Raw genomic sequence first — 15,009 nt, 5'->3', positions numbered from 1 at the left:
TGAAACAGTTCGCAGTATGCAGGTAACTTTTTTCGAAGATGACAAAACGTGTTATCTCCGAAATGGCTTTTTATGGATTTGAACCTTATTACTATCATGATAGTTGCTTTTTAAACAGGCGGGTTTTGCTAGCCGCCGTGAATAATAGAAACAAAGGCTTTTGTTTAACAGATTACGGCAAAAGCCAAAAAATCATCTCAGAAAATTCATACTTGGGCGAGTAAAACGCACGCGCTGCCTCGGCCGAGTCACGTCTACATAGCACGTTTGCCGCGCAAGGAAATTGCCTCGCGACATGCATCGCTCTGTGTGGACCCGGCTAATAAATATGAACCCTTTGACCGCGACTGCAGGTCAATATCAACCTCTGTGCAAATAACATGGTTAACATTGACTTCGCCCACTACAGGGCGGTGTAGAGGGTTAATTTATTGCTATTTGCCTCGCCGTTCGAGCACTTTTATCCATATTTATAACATATACGCATGTGTTGTTCTCAAGAAAAAGGTACAACGTTGTCGCTTAACCATAAGGATTTATAGGAGGTAGGGCATAGCGAATGATATTCCGCTTTGTGTGGTAGGGCACAGCACAGCGGATATCGTCTTGCTCGAATCTAGAGCAGAGTCCAACTGGGGTAGTACCTCCGCCTTACAGAAGACCGCAGCCAAATAGTACTAGACCCTACTCATGGTGTTGTGTTCCTGCCGGTGAGTAAGGCTGCCAGAGCTCAACGAGGGTGCGGTGTGCTGATGACGGGAGGACTTTGTTCCGTCTATTGTCCTTTGAGTCGTCGGCAACCCGAACCCTCCTTAGAACTTGTGCACTCCTTTTTGCTGCGTACTTAACGCAGCAAAAGGGAATGTACAAGTTTCTAATAGGGTGGCAACGCGCATGTGACACTGTTTGAGTTGCAGGCGTTCATAGGTTACGGTGACCGCTTTACATCAGGCGGGCCATATGCTTGTTTGCCACCGACGTAGTATAAAAAAAAAAGGACGCTCTAACTTTCATATACAGACACAAGCAAATTTCGTCCTTTTTTATGTATTTAAATTTTATTGCACAAGTTAACAAAAAAATTGTAGAAGTGGCGGACTTAACGCCTTAAGGCATTCTCTACCAGTCGACCACTGGGCAAAACACAGAGTCCGTTCGGTAAGGTTCGGTAAGCGACAAAGTAGGTACATTTTACCAAAGAACGTCAAAAATTACTCATGTCGTTAGTTTTTTGTTTTCACTCTATTCCACTCTCGTAATACACAAATGTCCAATTCCCGAAAAACACACTCACTAATGTCTTTTAATTTAAAAAAAAAATCCAATATTTCTGCTCATTACATAGCTCAATAATAATTAGTTCGCATCCCGCGAATTCTAAAATTTTACTCAAAATATATTAAGTTTATCGACAAAGATCACAAAGGAAATATAATTTAAGAAACAGTGCATAGTTACCTTAGAGTCCATTATAACGTGGGCCACGTTTATAAAATTAATCTTTTGATATTTTGAGGGGTTCTCTCTTACTGAGTATCTAGTCCTTAGTTGCCGGCAACGCTCTGCAATTTATATCGGAAGTGGTCGTATGTGACAATGGCTTTATGAAAAATGTATTTACCTCCAAAAATATAAAACAAACTGTCTAGTCTAAAATGTCCATGGAAAATGGCCGGTCGCTAAGTGCTATATCTCCCTCTCTCTCTGCCTCGCTGTTTGTCTCGTACAAGCTCTTGAAAAAATAATCTTCAAAAATATTGATACAAACAAACCCTCTAATCGAAAACGGCCAGTCACTCTCTCTATCTCTCTTCCTCGCTAGTTGTCTCGCTCAGTTGTCGCCGGTGATCGTACTATGAAAACTTTATAACCTTCAAAAATATTACAAACAAACCCTCTAATCTAAAACGGCCAGTCACTCGCTCTATCTCTCTCTCCCTCGCTAGTTTCTGAATCTCTCGTCTCGCTCAGTTAGCAGCTACGGTCTGGGGTTTATGCCGCCGGTGGTCGTAGTTGACGAGCCGTTGGCCGACGAGATATTTGTCGTTCTTTATGTGCTCGTATAGCTTGCGGAACTGTCGTATCTGGAAGAATATTTTTTGGATGTATCAGTTTATTTTTCAGACACAATAGGTACAGGAGTTTGTAAAACAAGAAGACCCTACAGTACGCACGTCTATCGGTAAAACGATTTATCACAAAACACTCCAGCTCGTAAAGCTGGTAAACATATTGGTTCATGAAGAGTCTTAAGATCAAGAAGGTGCAATTGAATCTTGCGTCTATTACAACCTTTTTACTCGCACTATAGTAGGTATCTTTCGGCAGTTAAATAAATCTAAACAAAATCTACATTCAAAAGTCTTCTAATGCCAGCTTAGGGTAAATGAAAAGATAACGACCAAATAAGAAAGTCAAAGACAGGTCGCTCAGTGGCAGATCGGTTTGGTTTTTGTATTTAGTTGTTTAATATTATAAATGTTGCAACTACCCGAAAATTTCCAAATTATTTGTTTACGCTCTTTTAAATGCCTAAAAGTACCAAGATTGTTTATTTCGAGGGTTTACTGGTGAAACTCGATAAATCGATATAATTTGTCCTTGAAGTAACAACATTTTGGAAATTGCACATACTTCGAATTTCAAAAACCAGCTTGCTCAACTTATTGGGTTTCAGTAGTAAACCCTCGATTTGTGAGACGAGGCCATTTATTAGACCGTCATACACGGTTAGCAGCACTTACCTGAAGCTGCGCCAGCGCGGACAGCAGCAGCAGCAGCAGCAGCGCGGGGTACACGCGGCGCGCGAGCAGGTTGCGCTGCGCGGGCGACATGGTCAGCAGCGGCGCCACGCTGTGAGCCACCGCGTACTGACGGCTAGCGCCAGCCCGAGGTGTGACCGTACAGTTAGCAGCACATACCTGCAGCTGCGCCAGCGCGGACAGCAGCAGCAGCAGCAGCAGCGCGGGGTACACGCGGCGCGCGAGCAGGTTGCGCTGCGCGGGCGACATGGTCAGCAGCGGCGCCACGCTGTGAGCCACCGCGTACTGACGGCTAGCGCCAGCCCGAGGTGTGACCGTACAGTTAGCAGCACATACCTGCAGCTGCGCCAGCGCGGACAGCAGCAGCAGCAGCAGCAGCGCGGGGTACACGCGGCGCGCGAGCAGGTTGCGCTGCGCGGGCGACATGGTCAGCAGCGGCGCCACGCTGTGAGCCACCGCGTACTGACGGCTAGCGCCAGCCCGAGGTGTGACCGTACAGTTAGCAGCACATACCTGCAGCTGCGCCAGCGCGGACAGCAGCAGCAGCAGCAGCAGCGCGGGGTACACGCGGCGCGCGAGCAGGTTGCGCTGCGCGGGCGACATGGTCAGCAGCGGCGCCACGCTGTGAGCCACCGCGTACTGACGGCTAGCGCCAGCCCGAGGTGTGACCGTACAGTTAGCAGCACATACCTGCAGCTGCGCCAGCGCGGACAGCAGCAGCAGCAGCAGCAGCGCGGGGTACACGCGGCGCGCGAGCAGGTTGCGCTGCGCGGGCGACATGGTCAGCAGCGGCGCCACGCTGTGAGCCACCGCGTACTGACGGCTAGCGCCAGCCCGAGGTGTGACCGTACAGTTAGCAGCACATACCTGCAGCTGCGCCAGCGCGGACAGCAGCAGCAGCAGCAGCAGCGCGGGGTACACGCGGCGCGCGAGCAGGTTGCGCTGCGCGGGCGACATGGTCAGCAGCGGCGCCACGCTGTGAGCCACCGCGTACTGACGGCTAGCGCCAGCCCGAGGTGTGACCGTACAGTTAGCAGCACATACCTGCAGCTGCGCCAGCGCGGACAGCAGCAGCAGCAGCAGCAGCGCGGGGTACACGCGGCGCGCGAGCAGGTTGCGCTGCGCGGGCGACATGGTCAGCAGCGGCGCCACGCTGTGAGCCACCGCGTACTGACGGCTGACGGCTGGCGCCAGCCCGAGGTGTGACCGTACAGTTAGCAGCACATACCTGCAGCTGCGCCAGCGCGGACAGCAGCAGCAGCAGCAGCAGCGCGGGGTACACGCGGCGCGCGAGCAGGTTGCGCTGCGCGGGCGACATGGTCAGCAGCGGCGCCACGCTGTGAGCCACCGCGTACTGACGGCTAGCGCCAGCCCGAGGTGTGACCGTACAGTTAGCAGCACATACCTGCAGCTGCGCCAGCGCGGACAGCAGCAGCAGCAGCAGCAGCGCGGGGTACACGCGGCGCGCGAGCAGGTTGCGCTGCGCGGGCGACATGGTCAGCAGCGGCGCCACGCTGTGAGCCACCGCGTACGGGACGGCCAGCGCCAGACCGAGCCAGCACACTATCGGGGCCGCCACCTCTGTTAGGATGAACCTGGAGACGAAATAGTATATTACGATACTAGTGCGAAAAAAGGAAGTTCGAAACTAGCGGCGATAAATTAAAACACGACCGAAGGGAGTGTTTTAAATCGACACGAGTTACGAATTTCCTTTTCGCACGTGTATCGTACGACGTTTTTCAGTACAGATGAGCCTCCGAAGTATCGACCTGACATATAATGAACCACTTCTCGTACTAGTGCGTAAAAAACACCATCTGTACTGAAAATATTGTTAAAAGTACGACTGAACATAGGAATGATGAGCGAAGGAAAAGTTTTCATCGCTAAATTGAAGTCGCATCAAGTTATCTCTGCAAACACTGCTATGGAGTTTGATAGTGAGTTATGTATAATTATTTTTACTAATGTTAAATTCTTTTTGTATAACTTTCTACAATTTGTCACCTCAAAGTCAGAGTGCTGAATTGCAAGGACTACGGTGTGGTGTGGAATGGCATTTGACAATGTTGACTGTATACTTTTATTATTTAAAATAGTGAAACACTTTACACAATAGGAGTTATTTACTTATTTAGTAAGAAACTTTTCAACCTACATTTTGTAGAGTTCCGTAATGTTACCGCATGGTGTCCACCAGCCACCAGGGTTCTGTTAGTACGTTAGTACTCACTTGAGATCCATCTCCCGTATGCCGTCTCTATACGCCTTCTCGATGGCGCGTCGCATGGCCCAGTCTGGCCCCATCATAGTCAAGGCGCAGACTATCTTCGTGTACAGTACGCCGAGCGCCCAGTCTTGCCACACGAATAGCACTGGGGATTGTTCGAGCGGTACTCGGAGAGGGATTACTAGGACCTGAACAACATATTCGAAATGTAACAAGATATGTAATTTGTAATAGAATATATACAATAAAATATTGAGTATTTCAAAGATTTTTTCATCTCCCTCATGTCTCAAGTAAGACTTACTGAAATCCTTCCTATACAGAATATCGATCAGCGATTCCGAACCCATTTCGTGGTCCTTCTAAGAAGCTAAAGCGTTTAGTGTGGTACTTTCAGGACGCAATAAATATTCATTCGCGACCCATTAGTACAATTGGTTGCAAACCATAAATTTGGGAATTACTGGACACTCACTCGTTTCAGTAATGATGCGCGCCCATTGTGCCGTTCGCGCTAGTAACGCCGCCGTATCCGGCTAATAACGTGCGCCGCGATCCATAAGACTCACCAGACATTGGTTAAAAGCGCGAAGCAGTGAGCGGCACCATACATTAGAGCGAGACACAGCGATGGGACTTTCATTCGCACGTAACTGCCGCTCACCGCTGTCGCGCTTAGACCAATGTCGTGGCTGGGCCGTAAGACCTACATCATAGTACACTACACACTTACCAGCTCTAGTAACAATCCAAACAGTAGCGGCACAAGGCCGAGTAACGCAAGCGCGGCACAAGCAGCTCGCAACGCGATGCGCGCCCACTGTGCGGCGCGAGCCAAGAGCGCGCGCCGCCCGTAGCGCGCCCAGCCCGCCAGTAAAGTGCCGCCGCGGCCCAGCGCCCAGCATACGTACATACCTGTACATAAAAAAATTAAAAAACCCCCGACATAGTGGAGCAATTTAGAGCTAAGAACACTACCGACTAAGTCAATTTTCAAACATAAATAACACTAATTAAATCTAATTCGATTCATCCGTTCGGGAGCAGCCACAGACAGACACACACACAAACAGACAGACAGGTCAAATTTGTAATACCCCGTCGTTTTTGCGTCGGAGGTTAAAAATGGGACAAATTATATAAAATTCCCATTTGCTGCCGAAATAAACATCTAAAATAAATATTCTTAGTTCACGAAATGGCTACGCTATTTATTAACTATAATTTGCAGCGATGGATTATTATAGAGATACAGTTCTGTAACGAAAAGATTTTATGGTAGATACCTGTGTATCTACCATAAAATCTTTTCGTGACACTTTTTAATATTCAATTTAGTTAAAACCAAATCTCATTTTTTTTACACAAACAAATGTACCTACTGTACTATACATCTGAAATACAATAAGTCTTACCGCATGCAGCTGTATAAAGTTCGTGAACGCCTTCTGACGCTTTAGGCAGCCATAGCGCCATAACTTTCCTTCCTATCGCCACTGGTATCACCTACAAAACAAACAAAAATACTTTCACAGAATTCAAGATTATAAAAAAAGGGTCTCAATTAGTAGGGATTGTTTTGTTTTTATTCTTGTTTCCCAATTTATTGTAGTGTTAGTGATACGCTAACTTGAAAAATAGGTTTTTTAGGGTACTTACCAATGTGAGAGCACTAGCGAGTACTAGTGACAGAGACACCAAGACAAGAAGGGCTGCCAGCCGTAGCGGGAACCACGCCACGCGGACATATGGCTCGTAACCGGCTGGGCCGTCGCGACGCATTAGAGCCTGTAAAAAATGCAATACTGTAGGAACTGTTACGTAAAAAACGTCGGGTTGAATATAAACGCGTCTTACGAGAATAAGTCCCGTTTTAATTTAATAATATGTGAATTATTGTGTTAGTTTAAATCAATATAAGTAATACTGTAGGACATTTTTGAATAAGGGTGGAAGTATTTGCTATAAAGTATGTACGGTCGACTACAAAGAGATGATATACTCTTATTCACCTTATTGCATTGTAATAAGGTGAAAAAATGGATACATATCTTTGTAGTAGACTGTACCTAACGTTCGACCAACTAGTACCTACACCTACTAAGCACGAGGCGTGTTTTACACGAACCGAAATCAAATTTTTGTTTTTGTTTCAGTTTTGGATGTATACCATTAAAACTTGTCTGTATACCTTGGTCTCGTTTTTCAATTTGACACATTCTCTGTTTGGTGTCTTTACAATATTTGTATGAAAAGCATTCATTGAGGAAGGCCTGCCGCGAACCTTTTTTGACACATTTGTCTCACTTGTGAATTCGCACGTAGGTGTGACAAGAAAGCAACACGTCAAACGTAGTTGCAATAGGCCACAGACCTGTAAACAAATCGCCTTGATGCATCTATATAATAACTTTCCAAAAGATTGGTTAATGCATACGAACTAACGTATAACGTAGCTACACTGGCTATTCTATGGTTTACTGTGCGTGTGCGTTGAACTCTAGCGCAAAACTTTGCAGTAATATTCCCTATATTAACATTAGTAACGAAATTGGGAAATCTGAAGTATCAAAATCAAGAAAATTACTTTTCTAATCCGTAAATTAAGTGTTCCTATTCCGCGAAGTAATCTTCTTGATTTTGATTATCATGGATTTCCGCAAAGTAATGTGTGATTCCATATCATATTTCTTAATATGATTTATAATCAAATAATCTATGTCGGACAATTTAACTCCTTTGGCTAATTGTTCAATGATTTGGCGGATTTATTTTATTAGTGCTTTAGCGCCCCTAGCGCCACGAAAAGCAAAAATAACAACTAAATTGTACCACAGATATTGATTGAAAAAAAAATCAAAATAGTTTATGATATGTTACAATATTACTTATAGTTAAACACTGCTAAATATTTAAAATATAAATGTTGCCTGTAACACCTGCACAAGGCTATGCCTGAATCGATTGATGATCGACTTTACCTGGATTGCTAGTTAAAATGATTATAATGTGTTCCCAAGAAAAAAACATCTCATGTTCTAGTTTCAAAATTCAACGATAAAACTGTAGAGTGTGTATAATCGAGAAATGCTCTTAATGCTTGTTATTTAATAAAGTGATATTATAGTTAAATCTACAGTACAATTACACCATTAACACTGACTATAAAATGTAAACGATTACCTACTGAACTACAAGGTTCTATTCCGCACGAGCCTAAAGAGAACGATTTGGCAGAAAACATGGTTTGCTATGACCGCGTCTTCTTGCGAAATGACCGATCTGGCGGCGATATCTAACTTACAGAAACAACTGAGTAGAGATCTGGCGCTCTTTCCCGTTTGCTTTTATACTGCATCCTCAGTCCCACTCATAACAAAAATAAAGAGCACGGGGCGTAGACTTTTTAACTATGTATACTTGTAATCAACCTTACTCGTACAGCAGATTGGATTTACCCTGGTAAAGACACACTTGAAAACAGTAGAAGTTGAACCGACTTGGCCACATAAGTTTGCGATCCGTTTTGGGTTGAAATCGAAACTTATGAAATTCGAAATGTATTCGATTTGACCCATCACTAAGTCGTATTGGCAAGATTTCGCTGTAGTGTAGTGTAGTTTTGTGTGGTAACACGCATGAAAAATAACAAACGAGATTTTGAATTTTCAAAAATTTGTTATTACTAGGGTACATGGCGACCCTGCCATGTGAACCAGTCTGTACAGTTACATCATACAGACCTGGTGCGCGGCGCCGAGCTGGTGCGGGGGGTGCGGCGCGGGCGCGGCGGGGTCGGGGTCGCCGCGCGCCTCGCCCAGCAGGTACGAGCGCAGGCCGAGCGCGCCCGCTGCCAGTCCGCACCACGCACGCACGAGGTATTTCAGCCAAGTGCGCGTGTGAGACTGCTCTAATAGAGCAGGAAGGATCACCTGTGACAAAATACAGTTGTTAAAACCTTCTCCAACTCCAACTTTTCGAATTAAGATTAGCTCAGCCAATGCAACACCAATGACACCAAAAAATGTCTATATATTATCAAAGATATATGTAACTCCGTATAGACAGCTACAGTCTAAGAAAAAAACGTACTTGAGAACCATATAGAAATAGGTATGGTGACCTAGATGGCGTTACACCTTTGGGAGACGGTCAGCTAATAGATGGTGATAATATTAATATTTGACATTTTAACACATATCAAGCTAAGAATATCAGCCAAATTGTCAAAACTGAGGTTTAAAAGTTTTAAGCTTGTGTTGATGGCAGTCTATGCACTGTGAATACATATTTTACTCTGACAGTAACTCTGTATAATACTTGATCCTCTTTGATATTATTATGAACTGCCGAGTTCCAATTCCAACAAATACAGTTCGGCAACACACACATTCGGCTTACTTCATTCAATCACATCACTTTGGCAACGAAGAACCTGCCAGGCCCCGTAGCCAAATGGCATTTCTACGACGCGAAACGAAAACGAAATGCCACGAAAGGTAGTCTGGCTCTATCGCGCCAATACGTAAGAGCGATAGAGATAGTTTTCTACGAGCGCTTCGTTTCGTGAGCGCTTGTGTATTCGGCTGCGCACGCCAGGGGCCCATTTCTCTTCAGCTTACGCGGCTAACGTCTTTACCACTAGACCACCCGCCCGCTGGGCTGGGGCCAGGGTTCGATTGCCGGCTCGGCCACCAGTGGGCCTTGTCGTTTTTTCTTTCGTGTATGGTATCTATTTCAATTTATAATTTATATATAGTAGTGTGACTACTTGAAAAAAGAACAAATCAAAAAATATTCAATAAAATAATTTGATTTGTTCCTTAGTTGTAAATCTGACGTAGTTCGCCATTTTTTGTCTGGTAGAACTAGTGAATATGTTAAACTTGCAAACATAGGTAGGTAGTATCTCACTTGTAACAATAGCAGCTCTAGACTGAGCTCGTTAACGGGCGCCTCTGAGTGAACTGCCACGGCGTAGGGTAAGAAACCAGGTAACGCATGCTTGATGACACGGATGGGCAGCCACAGCATAAACAGCACCGCTGTCCCGAAGATCATGGCCGATGCCACCAGCCTGTGGATGTGGCTCCATACTGATAGATGGATCATTTCCTGACGAACAGAAAAATTTGGTTTAACCACACGCGTCTGATGTTATTTCCGGATTTGATGCCAGGGAGATAGAACGACCTGATAATAAATGTTGGAAAATACGTCAAAAATAGGCAACGTCACTAACAAACAAAATAACGTACAGTCGAGCTCATAAATATGTGTACACTTTTTCACCTTATTGCAACGAGTTAAGGTGACGAAAAGTACACATATTTATGAACTTGACTGTACAGCAGGGCAAACCTCGACTGGGGGGCCATTGTAACTAATCCATTTTTTCCATTATAACACTATGATGTTGAGTTCTAGATGTATCCACTGAACACGCCTACCATATAATTATAACCAGTGGACACTCTATTTAATAATGCAAACATTGTAAAACATGGAAAAAATGGACCAGTTACATTATTTTGTCCCCCAGTCGAGATTTGCCCTGCTGTACCTTACGCATACTTTTATTCAACTCGTAACCTTTAGAGTGGTTGTGTCAACATAGAAATTTTTTAATTTAATATTGTATTTGAAACATTGAGAATTTGGACGCAATACCTCTTACACAGAACTCAAGAGGTCAAAATAAATACAACTCAAAAAACGTTAACAGGACAATAATTCACCAACCTGCACTGGACTGAAATCAGGATCATTCAAATTCTTCAAGAACCAAAGCACTCCAGGCCTCAGTACCTCTCTCAGTAGCAATATGAAGGAAGCAAAGTAGTACACATAGACCATTCCTACAAGCCAGTGGATGAACATTAGAGTCCAGGGGGCAGCCTGGAGGCTGGCTTCTCGGTCTTTGAGGGTGGCGTCGAACATGGAGAGGGAACAGAGGTCCAGCCACCAGCCGCATACTAGCGGGATTACTCCGATCTGTGGAGCAGAAAATAAGGTTGAGATAAGCTGATTAGGGTCCAACACATGCATATCTTGTTGTGTAAATGTATAGAATGTCCCCCTTATACATAAACATTCACTAAAGTTTATAAAGCCGATAAAGTTTGTTTGTCCCATTCCGACGTATTGTTGTGATAAAAAGGGACAAACGAATGCTTTTGCCTTGTATGGCAGCTATATCAATCAAATCCGTAAAGCTCGAGAAAATACTGCCAATTGGTTAACCAAGTCATGAAAGGTTGTGAGACACAACTTCGCTTTCTTAGCGTCTTCAGAAGTATTAGAAGAATTAAATAATAAATAATAATAATTTGATCAGATACTACTGAAAGCTTAGGCAGATTTATGACAGCTACATTTTTTTTTCAAGACATGAATTGTATTTATCATGTTATTGTGGCTCAGTGCTAGCAATAATATATGCTATAAAGGGGCAGGCAGAGCACATGTAACTATTCAAGTTTCAGTGCCACTCTTGGCAAATAACGGGTTGAATGAAAACTAAATTGTGACATTGCAGTGACAGGTTGCCAGCCTCTTGCCTACGCCACAATTTAACCCATATCCCACAGTCGACTTTTACGACACCCACGGGAAGAAATTAAAGTCATAGAATAAACTTTTAAAACTCTGAGGGGTTTGTAATAGTCCTTTTGTGAATTTCTCTACAATGTAAACATGACTAAACTTATTTCTTTAATGACATCATTATTTGATGCTAATCAATTATTGTGGTCCCAATTAGACTTAAGGAAAACTAAAAACAACTGATAACAGCCTTGATATCAGGTTAACAACCTGTGTATGTGCAATAAAAGAACTGAAATGACTGTAAATAGTCTAAAGGTCTAAAATGATGTGTATGAACAATGCAGTGTAATCACAGACCAACCCCTATAGACATCCATTACAAGACGACTCGCGGTCGCCAGCCTTCCTAGTATTTGCACTGATATAAGCGCGGGCGCTCGCCGTGCCCGATCAGTAGCGACCAAGTAACAGACCCGAAAGCAGCGCGTGTTTTTCGCAGTAAAAAAATTGAAAAAGGGTATTTTGATGTCTTAAAGATGTCCTGATGACCTGTAGTGTGAAATGGTGTGGAAAGGTAACAAGAAGCTCAAATTTAAAAACAGACGTCATTACATTCCACATAAAAGTCATATTTATAATTTATTCAGAACCGGCATAGGTCAACTTACATTGGCCACTTACGCGTCAGTAGAGGGACAGTCCCTTTCATCTGGCGCGACTGCCCGCCGTCCTTGAAACGGCCAATCACAGCGCGCTTAACACATTCCCCGCCCGCTCCTCACACCCCTGGCACTGGTGACTCGTATCGCGAACAAAATATACAAGAATGCTACTCTATAGGAGGTTCTCTGTGAGTGTAATGTTTAGTCTCACATTTCAATCCTCAATTTAACCGTTAACAGTGTTAACCTCTCAAACACCTTGTCCTAGTTATGTCACAGGCATTTTCAACTGTAATTTAGTACAGTCACCGGCATAAAGAAGTGGTGATTTCTGTACCTTGTTGCTTTTAATCGCTTGACAACTTTGTATGAGATTTCAAACAAGACGTTAATATGAATAATATGACAAGTGACAAGGTACAGAAATAATCACTTATTTATGCCAGTGACTGTACTTTTCAAGTTTGTACAGTTCGATAACATCTTTAATTGCTAAGTTAACAAATTAAAGGCTTCAACTTGGGTAGCAAATTTAAGACAATAGTATTTACTCCTAATAGTTGATTATTAATGCTATAAGAGTTGTCATATTAAATAGGTGTATCATAGGTATGGTCTCTTTATGCACATAAACAAATTTTGTATAATATAGCAGTTAATAATTACAGAATAAGTATTAGGAATGATTTTTTCATAATGTTATAAATTACTGTAATTAATGTAATTAGTAACTATAATTGGACTTTCACAATTTAGAAATGAGTTAGAATAATGATATCTGCAGTAGATAGTAATTACATTAATATACTCTGTCAAACAAGTTTGTCAGTAAATAAGAACAAAGAAAACTATAGCTATCCTTTTCTCTAGCACCCTAAAGAAAAGGATGCATATAGTTTTCTTTGTTCTTATTTACTGACAGACTTGTTTGACAGAGTATAAATCACTTACCTCCACAACTGACAACAAAGCCACTTTCACAACCACGTAGCAGAATCCCAGCGCCTTCTTAGCACTGCGGAGCCGGAGCAGAGATGCAGCCCCATGCAGCACCGCCAGAATAGCCCCCACCAGCACATAGCCTGCTAGTGCTGTCAGTGGCCCCGAGAATGGCCCATCCGTGTTAAAACCAGCCATCGCTGCCCCCAATCTCCCTATGTGATATGGGCAGAATGCAAACACCACTATAAACAAAGTATTCAGTGACACCACCCAGAACACATGCTCCAAGAAAACCATAGAGCCATCTAAACCCAGTAGACGCGCCCATGTCAACTCTTCTGCTGCGGCTCTATCCCATTCCATAGGGTTCCAGTTTGCTTCGTCCCCAACTATTAAATCTCCTTCTGCCGCTTCTGGGGCCTCTTCCCTGGCTCCCCCGTCATCCCCAGCTCCATCATTCACCGTGTCATTGTTATTATCAGGTAATGGGGCATCTTCAGCAGCAGCTGGTGGAATATTCTCCCGTTCCATCCAATCTGGGCCACCTCCATGCATTATCTGTTCCCGTAGCCATACCAGGCCGATAAATGAGAATAAGGTACATGTCACAACAAAACAGCCTGAGAATACATCCTTAGCCAGGTTCTCAGCTGAAACTATGTCAAATGGTAAAGAGATTACAGGATCTAGGGAGCCTAGGAACAAGCTGCGATAAGTTCTGCAGGCCGTCAGTGGCACTATGCCGAGCCAGGCAAGCGCTACTAAAGTATAGTGGAGCCAGTCCTTCACAGCTGACGCGACCGACGTCACGAGCCCGCCGACCACGTCCCGGATCGGCAGCCGCCCAGGCATGTCGGGTGAGTAAATCGGCATAAACGAAAACCGGTGTCCGCACAACTCGCAGATCTCGTTTCGCGAGTATCGCATCCATTGTACGAGACATTCCTGATGTATCCATTTTATAGACCCGGTGCAGATGCACGGGTGGAACAATGGCCGGTCCGACGTCGCCTCGGAGCGACAGAATCGGCAGAAGTCCGCTCCGGACGCGTCTGAGTCCATCATTATCCTCAATCCAGTTTGGCTACTCGGTTACAAGACCTGCGAAAGTTGACATGACACCAAAATTATTCGCGCAAATCGCATAATGTAAACTTCTACGTGGCTTACAAATTTAGCACAATAAACACTAATTAAAAACACTGCGTACCTCCAAAATAAAATTAATAATCATGAAATAAACGGGATTATTTAATTAAAAAATTGGCAAATTCCTCTTTGTTTGTTAAGCCACACATGAAATAGGGTAGCCAGGAACTAATGTCATTTTTATAAAATTCTACCAAAAACAAACTTAATTTTATGGAATTGGTAGGAATATACTAATTAGAAAAATAGTACATTACGATACTAGTGCGAAAAAAAGGAAGTTCAAAACGAGTGGCGATAAATTAAAACACGACCGAAGAGAGTGTTTTAAATCGACAGGAGTTACGAAATTCCTTTTCGAACGTGTATCGTACGACGTTTTTCAGTACAGATGACCCTCCGAAGTTTCGACCTGGCATATAATGAACCACTTCTAGCACTAGTGCGTAAAAAAAAAACACCATCTGTATTGGAAAAAATATTCTGCTTGTTTCAATCATTAGTAAAAATTGAATCAGGTCTCACTATCAAGTGATTTCACGTGAAGCTGAAGTGCGTACTAATTTGTTTTGGACGACAGTTTATTCAAGACGTCAGTAAAATTTTACTTTTCAGGAAATTTGACTTTTTACACTTCGAATAACCTCCAAACAAATACTATATAAACTCTAGAGTTAATACGTGCAGCTTCTGACGTTTCCCATACAATGGA

General features: G+C 43.7%; 1 protein-coding gene across 2 annotated transcripts; it reads right to left on the bottom strand.

Moving 5' to 3' along the window:
• Positions 1-884: 884 nt before the first annotated feature.
• Positions 885-14,885, bottom strand: LOC125231921 (E3 ubiquitin-protein ligase MARCHF6). 2 transcript variants are annotated; one of them, XM_048137523.1, is made up of 12 exons: positions 14,823-14,885; positions 13,158-14,249; positions 10,738-10,989; positions 9,910-10,110; positions 8,739-8,927; positions 6,655-6,783; positions 6,411-6,501; positions 5,729-5,910; positions 4,999-5,183; positions 4,256-4,357; positions 2,922-3,894; positions 885-2,084 (listed from the first exon to the last, which is right to left on the bottom strand). In XM_048137523.1, the coding sequence occupies exons 2-12, from the start codon at positions 14,211-14,213 to the stop codon at positions 1,968-1,970; spliced, it is 3,477 nt and encodes a 1,158-aa protein (XP_047993480.1). In that variant the 5' UTR covers positions 14,214-14,249; positions 14,823-14,885; the 3' UTR covers positions 885-1,967. The 2 variants fall into 2 exon arrangements, with proteins under 2 accessions (XP_047993480.1, XP_047993481.1); XM_048137524.1 differs by lacking the exon at positions 14,823-14,885 and adding an exon at positions 14,359-14,456.
• Positions 14,886-15,009: the final 124 nt, after the last annotated feature.

Source organism: Leguminivora glycinivorella, chromosome 12 (assembly GCF_023078275.1).
Source record: "Leguminivora glycinivorella isolate SPB_JAAS2020 chromosome 12, LegGlyc_1.1, whole genome shotgun sequence".
In the NCBI taxonomy this organism is placed as follows: domain Eukaryota; kingdom Metazoa; phylum Arthropoda; class Insecta; order Lepidoptera; family Tortricidae; genus Leguminivora; species Leguminivora glycinivorella.
Note: the sequence above shows the minus strand (reverse complement) of the source record. Positions and strands in the feature narration are given on the sequence as shown.